The sequence below is a fragment of the Macrobrachium nipponense genome, chromosome 20 (assembly GCF_015104395.2).
Source record: "Macrobrachium nipponense isolate FS-2020 chromosome 20, ASM1510439v2, whole genome shotgun sequence".
NCBI classification, from domain to species: Eukaryota; Metazoa; Arthropoda; class Malacostraca; order Decapoda; family Palaemonidae; genus Macrobrachium; species Macrobrachium nipponense.
In genome coordinates this window covers 79920656-79939191 of record NC_061089.1, presented here as the reverse complement: position 1 = coordinate 79939191, position 18536 = coordinate 79920656, and the positions used below count along the sequence as shown (strand labels likewise).

Below are 18536 nucleotides of genomic sequence, written 5' to 3'. Positions count from 1 at the left end.
AAATGAAATCCAAGGTTTTTCTCTGAAAAGCACCAAAATAAGATGAAAATAATTTGGTTGCTATCATATTCCTAATTTGAGTTACTCATATCAGTTTAGTACAAAAAGCATAAAAACCTGACATTTTATATTATTCATTTAAACTAGGCCTACCTTGGTAGTGTAATTTATGGGCCGTGACCACGCAGAAAAAATATTGGAATGAAAGGTCTGCTAGTATTTTTAAGCTAATAAGAGATGTCTTATTCAACTTTTGAGAACATGCTGTTTACAGTGGACCCCCATATTTGCAAGGATGGGTTCCAGACCCTCCTCGCAAATAGCTAGAATCCGTGGATACTTGGAACACCTATAAAAGGACTTAAAACTGCCTATTTTGTTAGCTTAAACAAAAGAAAAACCCACGAAAAATGCTTATACAGACCTGGTATTTTTAATATATTTGTCACGAAAAGTGTATTTAATCATGGATATTTCTCAAAGAAAAATGCCGCGAATATGTGGTCCAAAGAGAAATTTGCAAAAGATACAGTTATTTCTGAAATAGGTTTGTAGCTATGGAATATTAGAATTGTAAAACTTCCATATGAAGTCACAATACCTACTTGTCCATCTTGAGTAGTAATTTACAGTGGTACAGTAACAAGATTGTGTGATGGAATTTGATATGAATTTTATTATACCTACAGTTTTAGCACCTACGCGACCTGCCGAAGGTTCTGGTTCTGCTAGTGACTTTACAAGATCATCAATTAGTTATAGTTACATTTATCTGCCTCATCCTAGTGCTGTAAAAGGTTTCACTTGGAGAGCTACTAGCAAGTATATGCCCAAGTAAGTGGATCCTTTTTTCCTAATTTGTTTTGCTTGAGTACAACATCTTTTATTTATTTTGCATAGAGGATTATTTTGATGAAGTTTTTTTTTATTATTTAGTCAATCTGCAATGTCAAAGCTATGTGTAGGACTAGATTAATTAAAAGAAGCTCATTGCTTCAGTAGCACTTTGCCAAGATTATGTTCGTAGTATGACTTGAAGGATATATAGTACTTCTGGCACATTGGGTTATCTAATTTTTATTATTCACACCATTCAGCAAGGTATTGACATATCTCCTTGACTTGTCAAGAGCTTATTATTATTATTAGCATGTGCTTTATACTAATTTCACAACTTTATATTATGACAAGATTACTGACTTACTTTTTAGAAGCCTCTGAAGTCATGGACAAATTTTTGCCATTTCCTTTGACACTTTTTAGTGGCAAATTAAATACCTGAATATGCATTATTTTATGATCCTTGGAAAATAAAAAAAAGATTGGGGTTTTATCTGGATTAAGGCTTCTTTGGTTAGACCTGCTAAGTATTTTCCTAGGGGCATGTGAATGATTGCAAGCTATATTTGAGGAAAAATTTATATAGATGGGTGACAGAATAGTATTTGTATGGAGAAAAATCCTTCAGAATGTATTCATATTTGTATTAAAAGAAAATATTCATTTCTTAGAAAAAGAAGGCTGCTTTAAGGTGTAAATAGTTACCAAGGTTTGAAATATCTAGCATTTCTCTCAGACTTCTTTTTGTTAGAGCATTGTAAAATTGAGTTCCTTTACTAGAACTAACATTTGATACACCTGAGGGAGTTTGTTCTCTGATATTTAGAATTTCCTTGGTAGTGTTCTATGTATTTTTGGCTGTAGACAAAGATAGCTCCAGGTGGATAGATAAATGCCAGAATCATATATAGTAGTCAGTATGCCTTGTATTGCCATTCATTTTGGGTAACTCATCATAAGTACTTCAAGATATTAATCGTAACTGTTTATTATTTTCAGAGGAAGTGTCAGCAACATGCTTGTGACGTCATGTAGAGACAACATTAGTCGTGTGTGGGTCGAAACTGTATTACCTGATGATGGTTTAGTGTCTCTACACCACCTAGATCCAATAGCTGCTCAAAATCCTCGGTTTCGAACTCATCGTCACAAGCATCGCTTCATGCAGAGACTGAAACACATGAAGTAAGATATTGTTTTGTTACCCAAAGAACCTCATTTCATATCCCGTAAATTGCTAGTTTGTTCATGAAACTTACCTGTCAGATATATATATAGCTGTATTTTCTGAAGTCCGACAGAATTTTAAAAACTTCCGACACACGCAGTGGTCGGCCAGGTGGTTAGTACCCATTCCCGCCGCTGGGAGGCGGGTATCAGGAACCATTCCCATTTTCTATTCATAATTTTTCTGTCGCCGGTGCTGAAAACACCTGTTTTCAGTACCTCCGTCTTAGGATTTTGGAAACTTCATTGCCGCTAAGTATCCTAATTGTCTTTTGATTTATTTACTTGGATTTGTGGGATTTGTGGCTAGGCATACGCTATCTTAAATTGATTTGAATTTGATTCATTTTTGCATAAAATATCTGAATCTAGTTAGGCTAGTTTCAGACGGGGTTGTCTGCAAAGATAGGGTGTGGCTACCGAAAGCTTCGGTAGATCCGCACTTGGTATGCACGAGGGGTATGGGTCTTGCTTCTTTGTTGAGATTTGTCATGTAACGGAGTAAGGTGAGACTTGTGTCTATTCCGTAAGGAAGACGTATGATTCGTATGTACGCAATTAATCAGTAAACATGTCTAATTCCGTAAGGAAGACGTATGATTCGTATGTACGCAATTAATCAGTAACAAAAGTCAGGGTAGTGAACCTGCTAACCTTCCTGTAGACTTTATTTTGCCTAACCCTTTAGTATGGCCTACGGGCTATGAATATGTCTACGAGAGGTGCTCGCTCTCCTTCATTGCTGTGAAGTGCTACTTCTGTAATTGTTACTCCTAACCCTGCAGTGTTGCCTTCGGGCCCTAAGCAGTGTCTGTAGAGGAATTGCCCTTTCTCTGATACTCTTTCGATTCGTAACTTAGAATCGAAAGTGCTTGCTTTAGAGAGTAAAAGTGAAGTGCAGAAGTGCAGTGATACCCTTGTGTAGTGGAGGGTGCGTCAGATCGGCCTCCGTTTTCGCCCTCTCTAGGCCGGACCTCTGCTTGACTCCCAGGACCCGGGGAGGGAGCATGTCGAAAGCCTAAGGAGGGTTACAAGGAACCCACCGATCTGGCGTGGCCTTCGGTCAGTTTCTTGTTGATAAAATCCCCAGACTGCCAAAAGTGGCCTCGTTGCGCGTGCACGGATCCTGAAAGATTGCTTCTCGTCCTCCGAAGCGTCCTCCCCATGCAGGGGTTGGAGCTTTCGGAAGGACTCGCGCCCTCTAAATAGAAGCTTTATAGAAGAGGACGCTTCACGTCCTCTCTCTCTCTCTCTCTCGTTATGCGTTTCAGTGAGAAGTAAGAAGGCTAACGTCGCCTGAACTCGTGTCCGTCTTTCCACCGAGAAATAACGTAAAAGAAGTCATAGTAGCAGGAAGCTTTGAGAGCGGACGCCCGGGACGCTCGGATGGACTCCAGGCGCGCGCGGGTGCAGGCCAAGCGCGCGCCAGTGGACGCCGAGCGCGCTCCAGTGGACGCCGAGCGCGCGCAGTGGACGCCGAGCGCGCTCCAGTGGACGCCGGCCCGAGCGCGCGCCAGTGGACGACCGAGCGTTGCACCAGCGCACGCCAGGTGTGTCGCCTGGCTGAACGTTTCTGTTGAACTCTTCAAGCTCTTGTTTCAGATATGGGCCTAAAGAATTTTTACCTCTACCTTCGGTGATACCTTCTACCTCACCTGCAAAGAATGTGAAGTAGGCAGTGCTTCGGAGGAAGCTTAAAGTGAACAGACAACTTCTTCTTTGAAACCCAGCAAGACATCGGGTTTCGTGAATTCAAGAGGTCTCTGTCAATTAATATTGCTTTTCGCATAGGTGGATGGAGTTAAGGAAAGCTCAAGGAAAGATCTCTTTTGCTCTACCGCAACCTTTGCCATTCTGCCAATAAATTTAAGTTGCCACTACCGCAGTCAAGACTTTGCGATAAGGCAGTTACGGGTTATGTAAGGCTCGATGTCCTGCACGTCAGGACTCTCGGCAACGTTCAGTAGGATTCTTGCAAAGGCACTCATCAAAAGGATGCTCTTCAGGAAAGCGCAAGACAGGACTTCCTTTGCCATACTGCCAATAAATTTTAAGCTTTAGCAGGCATTAGTTGTGATACGGGAGAGGAAGCTGGTTGGAGAGTTTCTTCCTCTTCCAGGATAATTTTGCAAGCTTTTTAGCCCATCTGAAAGGGTTTTCAGATGATAGATTTGTTAGTTTCTAGTCGGGACTACGCTGCCGAATTGAACATCGTCGTTCTACCTGCCGTAAGCCCAGTCTCTTAACAGGATTCTTGCCCCTTCCTCGTTTGAGACGGGAATCGGAAAATTAAATGCTCGACTTCCTGGATTACGTTTTGTCAATTCAGTGACTTTCCCCCATTGACAATATACTTTCGTTTTGTCAAGTAAGTGGGTATCCCCTCATTGACAAAATACATATCTCTTTGTCCCGTAAATGGGTTAGTTCTCATTGACAAACATCTCATTAACTTGATATTGCGTAAGCGAATAAGCTCTTATTGACAAGATTCGGAAGAGCTCTCATTCGTCATTCGCAGACTCGTACAAGAAATAGACTTGTAGACTACGTCAATGAACGCCTTTGTCCAATAACATAAGAAGCTTGAGCTGACTGCTTCGATTCTCTTAAGTTTTGTTCATGAAACTTGCCTGTCAGATATGTATGTAGCTGTATTTCCGAATTCAGCTATATATATGTCTGCCAGGTAAGTATGAAAAAACTTTGTGATATAATTTCATATTTTGCCTTGCGTTATTTTACTTCTGGTTGATTCAAGTCATATACGCTTGCTGTAGTTACCTCTTCGGATGGCAACCGAGAGGTCTATTGTCTATTTTAAGGACATTTAAAATCGTTACGTTACTCCCTGCAGCCTTCCAGGAGTTTCCGATTTATCTTTTACCGTTGTATGGTAGTGTTCTGACGACACAAACGCATCTATATATTTAGCGTTTTCTGTTTCGCTTAAATATACCAGCTTGAGAGTCTTTTTGCTCAAAAAATAACGGACCTATTTCTTCGTAGAATAGGGTAGCTGGCAACCCAGACATAAAGTTAAGAGACGACGTTCGTAAGCTGCTGGCTGCTGCTGTGTCTGACTGTCCAACCGAGCCAGTAACAGATCGTGCGCTGTCATGCCCGGTAGGTTACGTCTCTCTCTCCTGAGGGATTGACTGACTAACCGTATCTCTGTGCTGGCGGTTACGTCTCTCCTGCGGGATTGACTGACTAACCGTATCTCTGTGCTGGCGGTTACGTCTCTCCTGCAGGATTGACTGACTAACTGTATCTCTGTCCTACAATCACGGACTTTAGCCTAAGATTGAGGGGATTTCTTACGTGAATGAATAAATGTTGCATTCGTTTTGCCTTACTATGTTCAACAGAGTTATCTCTTAATCCTTTCGGTGCTCGTTACCGCACGGTAATAGAACTACGAGTCTACCGCAACATTGCACTTTTATATGCTCTCTTGCTTAGGCAAAGCGCAGCCTTATTAGGGAAGTAAGCATACTCGGGGAGGGAATGGATGAGCTTGCTGGGGACCATTTCCTTCCTGAAGAAGTTTGTTTCCCCGAATAGACTGCAATTAGACCACAGTTTTTTCCTACCGGGAAACTGAATATTATTCAAGGTCTAGGAATGATTCTGAACATCTCTCAGTGCGTCATGATAGAAAGAAGGTGCCCGGACATCTGATAGGGTTTCAGATGTCCTGGATCTTAATCTGAAAGAAGTAAATGCAATTCGGTCGTCCCTCCAGTCCTCGAAACGAGTTTTTGGGAACCAGTGGTCCACATCAACTCTGATTTTCCACAGCTCTCTCATTTCTTAAGAAGTATCTTCTCTCGGTCCCTGCTCGAGTTTACGAGAAAGAGCCTATTATAACAACAGGCGTAGAATGTAACGATCCTCTACAGGTTCGTTACAGGATTACAAAAGTCCGTACGAATCGTCTCGATCGCCCGGACGGCAGCAACTATTCACTTCCGAGTGGAATCTTTCTTTAGAAGTAAGTTGAGAGTTGTGTAGACTTTAGGGACGCCCTTTCATTCTTCTCTTCGATATGTTGAGGACGAAGAGGCTTCTTCTTCTCTGCTCCCTTATTCTCGATCCGGGATCGGTACCATTAAACGCCATCCTATGATATTGAACGGGGATGGATGTTTAGTCTCTTTTCCCCTTTTTCAATCGCTTAGGAAATGTAATAAGAGGATTTATGACGTCACAGGGAGCGACAATGACGCTGATCGCCATGTTGGCCTTCAGGATCCTGGATTCACAGAGGTCACATACTTCCTAGTTCACTTTCCAAGGACCTTTTCCGAGAGAGTCGGTCTACTCTAACTCGAAAGGTACCTATAACCTCTCCGCTCTGAGTCTGACTACGTTCAGACTATCGAGATGTTGACAGGAATAAGATTACCGTCTTCCATTTCCGTCTGAAGAATGGGATAAGCTGGCAGTCACAACTATTAAAGATATGCAAATATGTTGTTGACGGCCTTTGGGCTCAGAGATTTGCGTCTGTCAAACAACAAAGCCCTTCACGATCTTTGAGTTCTGTGGAATCTCGAAAACTCGCTCACCATCTACTTTTTGTCTCACCTGTTTTCTCGGAGTCAGACACTCGTGCGAGATCAGGCGACATATAGTAGCCCTGAGTTTCTTGTTGACGAAGTCGATTGCGTTTATACACCCCCGATGATCGTGTAACATGAGACCAGGTTGGACTGTCAGGCATTCTTCCTTCGGGACTGAATCGCCTTTTTGCTCCTCGCTCCTTTCTCCTGGCACCAGAATCTCGATCAGGAGTTGATTCACTGACGACGTTGGGTTGCGTTGATACACCCCCAAGGTTTGCTTAGATTGAATCGCCCAGGCAGTCCAGACACTCATCCTTCAGCGAAGATAGTGCCTTATGGTCTTCAGGGTACAGCCTTGCTGTCCTTGATTCGTCTGACTGGTCAACTGGTCGGTCACCTGACTTTAGTACAGACGGACTGACTGTGCATGACTGTGCATGTCCAGATCGAAGCTTTCAATATGAAACTTAGACGTAGTCTGAAGTTCTTGATGTCAAAGCATTCGAACCTCTCCTACCTGTTAACTTCTTGCATGTGATCAGGAAGGCCTTCTTCTAACCACCCTAGATACGACAAAGAGGGTTAGTGAAATTTTAAGCCATCGTCACAAGTTTTGGCTTTAGAGAACAACGGCGGTGTGCTCTCTAAGCCTTCCGTTGTGGCCTAAGAATGGAAACCCGTTTTGTCCTTGGGCCAGGAGCTTGGAAGCAAGGATGGCACAAGTTAGTGGGCAGGAGCCCGAGAGAGTCCTGTGCCCTGTCGGGTCTCTCAAGTTTTATCTACATAAAACCCAAGAAAGTCGAAGTCATTCGGGCAATCTGCAGTGTTCCGACAAAGACCAGACTTGCCCATATCGAAGAAACACCCTGGCTTTTAGTGTTAAGGAGTTCTTTCAAAAAAATGCTCCTTCATTGTGTTTTGCACAAAGATTGAAATCTTTTTATCTGAAATAGCTCACGAGGTGAGGGCGCGGCCTCGGAAGCATTTCAACAGAGCATGGCACTCAGCAAACATCCTGAGTACCATGTTTTAGCGAAGCAACTCTGTGTTCACTTCACACTCCTGCGAGATGTGAAGATGGCATATGAGATCTGCTGCTCGCTAGGGCCATACGTGTCTGCGACACAATCTTGGGGGCAAGAAGTACCACTCATCCTATCCTGTAGAAAATTGTTAGGAAGAGCTCTTAATTTAGTTGTTGAGTCGCCGACAACGGCGACTTCTTAACTCTTAAGCCTTAGTTAAAACACCTTAACTTTGGCTAGGTTGGTCAGGTGGTGATATATATATATATATATATATTTATTTACTTCTTAGCCCTCATGGTATGGTCAATATGGTCTAGTCACGTCGTGGTCGCCCTGTTGACAGATCATCTGGAGTGCACCAGCTATAGGTCTCTACCTTGCTGGCAAACTCAGTAGCACAAGCAGACTTACGTGGCAGTAACCACGAAGCCAGCTATGCTAACAGGTGGAACCAAGATGTAAATCATCTGCATGCATTTGTTTCCCAAAATCCTTCTATTCTGTCCCTTCCCACCTCCAAAGGTGGGATTCGGCTATATATATATCTGACAGGTAAGTTTCATGAACAAAATGATATTGTTATGATACAATAAAGTTTGTTCATACTTACCTGGCAGATATATATAATCAAGTACCCACCCACCTCCCCTCAGGGGACAGTGGAAATAAAAATTATGAATAGAAAATGGGAATGGTTCCTGATACCCGCCTCCCAGCGGCGGGAATGGGTAATAACCACCCTGGTCCGACCACTGCGTGTGTCGGAAGTTTTTAAAATTCTGTCGGACTTCAGAAAATACAGCTATATATATATCTGCCAGGTAAGTATGAACAAACTTTATTGTATCATAACAATATCATTTTATTACGTCAAATCATCCGTATTGGAGTGATAGCTAAGAGGGAATTAGCTTTTCTCTGAATATTACCAAATAAACACCATCCTATTAAGTGGTTGCACAGGCAACAGTTAAAGTATAGGCAACCCCTGGTTATCGGCAGGGGTTCCTTTCCGATGGTGTTACGATAACTGAATGTCAGTGATTTTCAGCAAATTTTGCCACTTACGGTGCCAATAAGCACCAAAAGTCAATTATTGGCGCCTCTGCTAGGTATGTATCAGCACCAATACCTGATTATCTGCTCAGATAAGTGGAAATTGGCATTGAATATTGACCATTTTTATTGCTAGACAAGCCCCATAAAACCAGATTGCCAATAATCGAGGCTACCGTTAACCGGGGATTGCCTTATAGTAGTTGCTTGGATATCTGTATCATGTTTACAGTATGATGGTTAGATTTAAGTCAAATACGTATAGTAATATTTTTGTTATGTTTCCATTGTAAATTGTATTGGTGGCTGGGCATTTACATATTAAGGTCATTCATATCTTACCTTTAGTAACCATACAATGTCATTTTTATAGGTGTTAAATTTTTTGTTTTGTTGTAATTTATGAATTTTTATAAAAGTAACGTAAGCAGTAATTACAAAGCTATTATTTTCACTTATTCAGCAGTTAAAATTTTGAAATATGTGGTTTGTGCTAGTATGTTTTGGTGTCAGTGACTTGCTGCCGCCCACTTTTGGTGGGAAAGAGAGGTACAGCTTAGCAAAGAGCTTCAATTTGTTTCTCCTGGCTGGTGGTTGAAGTTCAGTTGTTGACTGCAGTTAATTTTGGAATTCATACTTTTCTTGTTGTTTTTTCTCACAGCAATTGTTGAAGTATTCCTTTGTTGGTAGCCTTTTGGTACATTTAGGTAGTGATAGGTACTTCTTTATTGAGACCTTATCTTCAACTTATGACTTGCTTTTTTACGATTTTGACCTATTCAAGATGTCTGACTCTGTTGTCACTAGTTTTAGGTATTGCAGCACAGCCCGCAGTACTCGTATATTACTGTACTAAAGAATCATATGACTGGCATATGAAGTGTATTGCTTGTTGGAAACAGTCTTGCTCTGTTGATTTAAGATGTCAAGAGTGTGTTGATTTGGACATTAAAAAATGGAAGACTTTGGATTTTCACCTAAAGAAATTGGCTAGAGACAGGAAAAGAAAGGCAATTGCTAGGGCGGAAAACAGTTAAGCTCTTAGGTAGTCAGGAATCGTCTATGGCTAAATCAGATTTTGATGTTCTTGTAATTTCTTTGAACCCTGTAACACCTTTAACTGTCTCATCCCCTCCTTTACCCAGCTCTCTTGTTTCCCAACCCAACACCATGGCCAGCCCCAAGTGTGAAATTGATAGGAGATCCGAATTAATAGTAGAATCAGTTGCCTAATTACTTGTCACTCTTGTGACCATGTAGAACTCTCTTGACGATAGTGAAAGTGCAAAAGTACTGATAGCTCCTGCCTTCTTGGAGTTGCAGACTAATCCATGGGATTCATTGCCTAACTGACTGAAATTTTAGTTGTGAAACCACCAGGGCTTGAGTATGTGTTAACCCTTAATGGACGGATAGAACCTCGGGAGTAGTAATAACAGGTTTGGGGTGGTGGACGAATTGATCCTGTAGATAAACAATATTACTCGCTATCGATTTGGAAAGAATTGGTCAGGAAAGAGGCGCTAATATTTATTAAGCCCATAAACTCACTAATGGCAACTTTTACACTGGCTAAAACCACAAATCGGGCATCTCAGGACTTCAGTTCTGCTTGTAACTTCTAGGGGGAATGTATCACGTCTCTGTCTCACACGTCGTCTTTTTATAAATTTGCTCGTAAATATACCAAGGGGTTGCTGTTGGTTTTTGTGCGTGTCTTTTACGATAGTATGTCTGTTGTAAATGTAATTTTACAAAGAAAAGTGCAGAGATATTAGAAAAAACATGTAAAAGTAAAAAAAAGTTACTGAATCTGTTCTCGGTAAATTTACGTAAATATTTTTCAACAAATATGCTAAGAATTTGTTAGTAATTTTATTTCTTTGCTGTTTTGATATTGTGTTAGCAGTAATTATAATTTTACAATATAAAATAATATTATATATTAGAAAAAACATATATAAGTTGGTAAAATTTACGATTGTCTTGTAAAAGAGGCCCCACAAGGGGTTGTAAATGGTAATTTCAACTTCTCGTGGAAGGTAGGGAAAATTTTTTAGAATTTTGCCTCTTTCACCATTTACATTTGCATTGATGAGTTATTTTCGTAAATTGGCCATCCTCGAAGTTTACCTGGCCTGAGGAGCAGCTTATCTATATATTTACCCATCCAGTAGGGTCAAAGTATAGTGCCACCAAAATTCCTACAGACCTCAAGAATTTTGAAGTCACTATCTTTTCAAGAACAAACTCCTTTTTTTGATGATTCAGACTTGCAGATTCTTGTCCTACTTAGGCTGCCTGGAGTAGCTGGGAAATTTAAGTTCCCAGTCACACTTGACTTGAGGAGACCAGAGGAGGATGCTGAAGTGGATTTTGGGGGTCTCATTATGTAAGAGGCTGGAAAATGAAGAAATTAGAGGTGTGGGAGTAGTGAAGATTACTGATATGGTAAGAGAGTTGAGTAAGAAGGAAGGAGTGAAGAGGGCTTGAGTGGAACCTGTCAGGGGTAGAATAGTGAGAGGAAGACCAAGGATTATGTAGCTTGATAAAGTGCGACAACTGACCCCTGACCTTAGGGGTAATGGTTGGGCTGGAGAAGTTCTTAAGGAAAGGGGTTAATGTAATTCCATATCTTGGGGCAAGACATTTATCATTTTCTTTTAATCTTTCTTTTAATACATGATGCATTTCATACTGATCAAGAGGAACAGCAGGTTTCTCTCTCTCTCTCTCTCTCTCTCTCTCTCTCTCTCTCTCTCTCTAATATGTTCAAGTGATTCTTATAATAATCTTGAGGTGAACAATGGAAATTTAAATCTTATATAATTTTTCAGGGCTTGTTTCCAGATGAGAAGACCTCCAGGCAAAGGTGGTGGGCATGTGCTTGGAAACTTGGCTGGGTTAGGTACAGAGCCCCTTCCTACCATACCTTCATCATATTCAGTACATGATTTCCACATGTATGGTATTCATGCTACTGGAATAACACCAGGTACTATATTTGGTTTGTTTATGTATAGCACTAATTTTTCTTTACATAGTGGGATAATCCTTGAGGCTGTGTGAGTGAATGGTTCTATCAAGCCTTTTGTCTCTCAGTGTGTATGTATTATGCCATCGAACACATCTCTTCTTTATTCCTCTTTCACCTCTCCTCTGCCAGCACCATAGTAGCCCTCTCTGATCTTTTTCATCCTGGGCTATTTCATCTTAATTTATTTAATTTATTTCTTCCTAATTGATGTCTCACCTCTTAGATTCAGAATACAGGCGGTCCCCGGGTTACGACGGTTCCGGCTTACGACGTTCCGAGGTTACGACGCTTTTTCTTAAATATTCAATGGAAAAATCCGTCCTGGGTTACGACGCTTGTTACGAGGTTACGACGCTGACGCTTCCGACGCTCCGAGTTAACGACGCGTTTTTTAAAAAAACGCATACTATGATCAAAAAATCCTTTATAGTTTAGCACAGTATATTAATAAAAATAAGTTTCTGGTTAGATTACAACAAAAATTTTGAGATTATGATGATTTTCGACACTTTTTATGTTGTATTTTTCTATGTTTTTAGTGACGCCTCATATGCGGAACTAGTTTTCCGAGCGAATGAATACAGGCGGTCCCCGGGTTACGACGGTTCCGGCTTACGACGTTCCGAGGTTACGACGCTTTTTCTTAAATATTCAATGGAAAAATCCGTCCTGGGTTACGACGCTTGTTCCGAGGTTTACGACGCTGACGCTTCCGACGCTCCGAGTTAACGACGCTTTTAAAAACGCATACTATGATAAAAAAAAAAAAAAAAAAATCCTTTATAGTTTAGCACAGTATATTAATAAAAATAAGTTTCTGGTTAGATTACAACAAAAATTTTGAGATTATGATGATTTTCGACACTTTTTATGTTGTATTTTTTCTATGTTTTTTAGTGACGTACTCATATGCTGGTTAACTAGTTTAAACCGAGCGATGAATGACATAGGCTAGTTTACATTTACATATAACAGTCCAAAAGCGCAAATAATGAAAAAATCATTGCTTGTTTCCAGTAATAATAACAAAACGAAGTTTCTGGTTAGATTACAACGCAAATTCCAAGTATCCAAAGAGAGACATTATCCAGTAATTTGATCCAGAGAGAGGAGAGAGAGAGAGAGAGAGAGAGAGAGAGAGGAGAGAGAGAGAGAGAGCGAGAGAGAGAGAGAGAGAGAGAGGCGTCTTCCGACGCTCCGAGTTAAACGACGCTTTTAAAAACGCATACTATGATAAAAATCCTTTATAGTTTAGCACAGTATAGTTAATAAAAATAAGGTTTTTTCTGGTTAGATTACAACAAAAATTTTGAGATTATGATGATTTTCGACACTTTTTATGTTGTATTTTTCTATGTTTTTTAGTGACGCCTCATATGCGGAACTAGTTTCCGAGCGAATGAATAATACTCCGTATTTTACATATAACAGTCCAAAAGCGCAAATAATGAAAAAATCATTGCTTGTTTCCAGTAATAATAACAAAACGAAGTTTCTGGTTAGATTACAACGCAAAATTCCAAGTATCCAAAGAGAGACATTATCCAGTAATTTGATCAGAGAGAGAGAGAGAGAGAGAGAGAGAGAGAGAGAGAGAGAGAGAGAGAGAGAGAGAGCGAGTTGGCGTCCGACGCTCCGAGTTAAGGACAGAGAAGTGTTCGTTTCGTTAAACGGCCTCTGACTCATGCCAGTAAATGTTTTGTTGATACTAATAATATAAGCCTCTTTAAAGATACGTTTACTTTAAGTTAGTCTATATGATACGTAAATAGTAATCAACTGTTCTTGTAGCCCTCAATATTTGGCAAAATCGAAGTATCCAAAGAGAGACATTATCCAGTACGTAATTTTGATCAGAGAGAGAGAGAGAGAGAGAGAGAGAGAGAGAGAGAGAGAGAGAGAGAGAGAGAAGAGAAGAGACGCTTTGGCAACAATGGTATTCGGGGGTTTTTTATTAAGCTTCCTTCTGCATTGATAGATCGTGGATATTGTAAGAAGGATTTCGGACCCATACTCGTTTGCCAAATCGACGATACGAACGCCACGTTCATGCTTTGCTATAATTTCATGTTTTGCTTCCATCGAAATCATTTTCTTGGGTTTTTTTTTCTTATCACCTGCTTTGTCTTTAGCTTTGAGACCCATGGTTAATAATAAAATAGACAAAATAACACGAAAAATAGGCGCAAATACAACGAACTAAACAACGACGTGTTAACATGCAGCACCAACAAACAAACAGACTGAACGCCATTTATCGGTCGCCGTATACAACTACACTCATCGCAAAATCGTATCTCAAAATATTCGTTGTATATCAAAGCTTGTATTTTCGCAAATTTTCTGTTATATCTCAAAACATTGGTATATTAGGGCAATCGTATGTCAAGTTTCCAATGTAATTTGATCAGAGAGAGAGAGAGAGAGAGAGAGAGAGAGAGAGAGAGAGAGAGAGAGAGAGAGAGAGAGAGAGAGGAGAGAGACGCTTTGGCAACAATGGTCTCGGGGATGACGTAACGTTTATTTTCTGAACAGATAGGACGAGAAGTGTTCGTTTCATTAAACTGCCTCTGACTCATGGCAGGAAATGTTTTGTTGATACTATATATAAGCCTATTAAAGATACATTTACTTTAATTAGTCCTATATGATACGTAAATAGTAATCAGCTGTTCTTGTAGCCTCAAGATTTTGCAAAATCACTCCAGGTTGTACATAAAACTTCAAGAATGTAGTGTCACCAGAGGTTACAAATAGTTTTTACCTTCAAGAACCAGCATTCTTTTATGAAAATAACTCCAGGTTGTACATAAAACTACAGGAAACAACAATGTAGTGTAACCAAAGGATTACAAGTAAGGTTTTTATAACTTTTTATTAGTTTAAGACATATTTCCAAGCGTCGTTCCGGCTTACGACGATTTTCGGCTTACGACGCGTCTCAAGAACGGAACCCCCGTCGTAACCCGGGGACTGCCTGTACATACTAGTTTACATATAACAGTCCAAAAGCGCAAATAATGAAAAAATCATTGCTTGTTTCCAGTAATAATAACAAAACGAAGTTTCTGGTTAGATTACAACGCAAATTCCAAGTATCCAAAGAGAGACATTATCCAGTAATTTGATCAGAGAGAGAGAGAGAGAGAGAGAGAGAGAGAGAGAGAGAGAGAGAGAGAGAGAGAGGCGGTGTTCCGACGCTCCGAGTTAACGACGCTTTTAAAAAACGCATACTATGATAAAAATCCTTTATAGTTTAGCACAGTATATTAATAAAATAAGTTTCTGGTTAGATTACAACAAAAATTTTGAGATTATGATGATTTTCGACACTTTTTATGTTGTATTTTTCTATGTTTTTTAGTGACGCCTCATATGCGGAACTAGTTTCGAGCGAATGAATACATACTAGTTTACATATAACAGTCCAAAAGCGCAAGTAATGAAAAAATCATTGCTTGTTTCCAGTAATAATAACAAAACGAAGTTTCTGGTTAGATTACAACGCAAATTCCAAGTATCCAAAGAGAGACATTATCCAGTAATTTGATCAGAGAGAGAGAGAGAGAGAGAGAGAGAGAGAGAGAGAGAGAGAGAGAGAGAGAGAGAGAGGCGTCTTCCGACGCTCCGAGTTAAGGACAGAGAAGTGTTCGTTTCGTTAAACGGCCTCTGACTCATGCCAGTAAATGTTTTGTTGATACTAATAATATAAGCCTATTTAAAGATACGTTTACTTTAATTAGTCTATATGATACGTAAATAGTAATCAAAATGTTCTTGTTGCCCTCAATATTTGGCAAAATCGAAGTATCCAAAGAGAGACATTATCCAGTACGTAATTTGATCAGAGAGAGAAAGAGAAAGAGAGAGAGAGAGAGAGAGAGAGAGAGAAGAGACGCTTTGGCAACAATGGTCTCGGGGGTTTTTATAGCTTCCTTCTGCTTGATGATCGTGGATATTGTAGAAGGATTTCGACCATACTCGTTTGCCAAATCGACGATACGAACGCCACGTTCATGCTTTGCTATAATTTCATGTGTTTGCTTCCATCGAAATCATTTTCTTGGGTTTTTTGTTTTTTCTTATCACCTGCTTTGTCTTTAGCTTTGAGACCCATGGTTAATAATAAAATAGACAAAATAACACGAAAAATAGGCGCAAATACAACGAACTAAACAACGACGTGTTAACATGCAGCACCAACAAACAAACAGACTGAACGCCATTTATCGGTCGCCTATACAACTAACACTCATCGCAAAATCGTATCTCAAATATTTCGTTGTTATATCAAAGCTTGTATTTTCGCAAATTTTCTGTTATATCTCAAAACATTGGTATATTAGGGCAATCGTATGTCAAGTTTCCAATGTAATTTGATCAGAGAGAGAGAGAGAGAGAGAGAGAGAGAGAGAGAGAGAGAGAGAGACGAGAGAGAGAGAGTGGAGAGAGAGAGAGAGAGAGAGACGCTTTGGCAACAATGGTCTCGGGGATTGACGTAACGTTTATTTTCTGAACAGATAGGACAGAGAAGTGTTCATTTCATTAAACGGCCTCTGACTCATGGCAGGAAATGTTTTGTTGATACTAATATATAAGCCTATTTAAAGATACATTTACTTTAATTAGTCTATATGATACGTAAATAGTAATCAGCTGTTCTTGTAGCCCTCAAGATTTTGCAAAATCACTCCAGGTTGTACATAAAACTTCAAGAATGTAGTGTCACCAGAGGATTACAATAGTTTTTACCTTCAAGAACCAGCATTCTTTTATGAAAATAACTCCAGGTTGTACATAAAACTACAGGAAACAACATGTTTAGTGTAACCAAAGGATTACAAAGTAAGGTTTTTATAACTTTTTATTAGTTTAAGACATATTTCCAAGCGTCGTTCCGGCTTACGACGATTTTCGGCTTACGACGCGTCTCAAGAACGGAACCCCCGTCGTAACCCGGGGACTGCCTGTACTGCTAAAGAGGTCTTTCAAATTTTTCCTCCCTTCTTGTATCTTTCCTTGCAGTGTTTGCTTTGAACTTCAGCTGTCAACCAATCTCTTAGGAAGTTTGTCCAGCAAAGTATTTCAATTTGTACTTAGGTGTAAATGAACTAAGAATTTTCCCAGGTCAGGACCTCAACATTTTCAGTGTGTGATACCAGCGTTTCCCAATGACCCAATAATCTTGTGCAAGCAACAGTAATGAAAGTTGTAAAGTCTCCTAAGGTAATGGTCGTAGATGGACTATCCTTCTGTACTATAAAGAAAGAAATTATGCACATAGACATTTTATAAATTGATCTTTGTTTTCATATTGAGAATTATGTTGAACTAAAGTTTGTTTTTGGTAAGGAACTTAAAAATTTAAAGAGAAAATAGAACCAAGGTAACATCTTTAATCAACTAACCATCCAGGTTAACTCCCTTTCTGATCCACTCTTTGATTCATATATATAACACTATTCATTAGACCATTTACAAGACCATTGTAAAAAAAGGTACAGTAGAGCATCGGTTCTCGACGATAATTCGTTCCAGAAGGAGCGTCGAAATTCGATTATTTCGAGAACTGAACCAAGTTTTCCCATAAGAAATAACTGAAAATGGATTAATCCGTTCTTGACCATCAGTTATTACCCTAACCTTGCCTTTTTATACAATACATTACATGTAAATTACAACTAAATAAGTTAAAAGTTAAATAAATATCATGTTAAACGTGCATTAATAATTTTAAATGTATAATATACAGTATAAAAGAAAAAAAACTAGCTGCGTCCAAACCGATTGTGACCAAGCGCCATAGGCTACCTAGGTAAATAGTAAGTAGAACTTAGTGTAGTGGGTAGGCATAAAACGTGTTGCTAACATAATAAAAACATTGAAAAGCAAGTCTAATTATTACAGTAAATTAATAAACTATTAAAATTAAACCCATCATATATTTATCAAAAACTTGCAAAAATTTGCCTACAGTAAGTCGGCATGTAAACAAAGCATAGCGCAGCCCTGGTGGTTTATATCGGGACTATGGTAGTAAACAAACCATATCGTTTACATTCGATATTAATTTATGGTAAATCTTTTACGGAGTCGACTGCAGTACTGTATACAAAATCGCTTGAAAATTATCTTTCAGTAAATGTAATGTTATGATACTAACGATTTTGTTTCATAAATGTCCTTATAAAAAAGGTGCGTCTTTTACGGCAAATTGTCCAATATCAGGGCTGGCGGTTTCAAGCTATGGACTTTGACAATTATTATGGTACTGCATGGTACATATAACACGTACGTATAAGTAAAAGAATCTTCTTAATGACTTAATTACTATACCATTACGTACCAGCATCTCTTGAGTTTAATATCAAGCTAACCTCTTTTTTTTTTTTTTTTTTTTTTTTTTTTTTTTTTTTTTTTTTTTTTTTATTTTTTTTTTTTTTTTTTTTTTTTTTTTTTTTACGGGAAGGAAGCTTTATAAACCAAGGCATACAGGATTGGTCGTTCGTTACCCGCGCACGCGTGTTGCATAATGTAAACTGTGTCACTACCAGACCTCATACGTAAACATTGACGTCATTTTACAGTAGCCATAAAAAAGAATCGTCTTAATTTCTATAATTATTCTATACCATAGCGGCTTTTCTGATTAAGCTAAGGCTAACCTCCTCTTTACCAGCAAGCTTAACAAAGATTAAGTTTGCGTTCGCTACCGAACGGCACACGTTACGTATGTGACAGTGGTTTCACTACCAAATCTCACACGTAAACATTGAC

The 18536-nt window shown here is 39.4% G+C and overlaps 1 protein-coding gene across 4 annotated transcripts in view; it reads left to right on the top strand.

The window, feature by feature from the left end:
• The window catches only part of LOC135195346 (dmX-like protein 2), a 572993-nt gene that overhangs the window by 141851 nt on the left and 412606 nt on the right, over positions 1 to 18536 (top strand). For all 4 annotated transcript variants that reach the window (XM_064221627.1, XM_064221621.1, XM_064221608.1 and 1 more), the window contains exons 6-8: positions 690 to 834; positions 1840 to 2025; positions 11560 to 11717. In XM_064221627.1, the coding sequence (XP_064077697.1) occupies positions 690 to 834; positions 1840 to 2025; positions 11560 to 11717 (489 nt within the window). The remainder of the gene's footprint in view (positions 1 to 689; positions 835 to 1839; positions 2026 to 11559; positions 11718 to 18536) is intronic.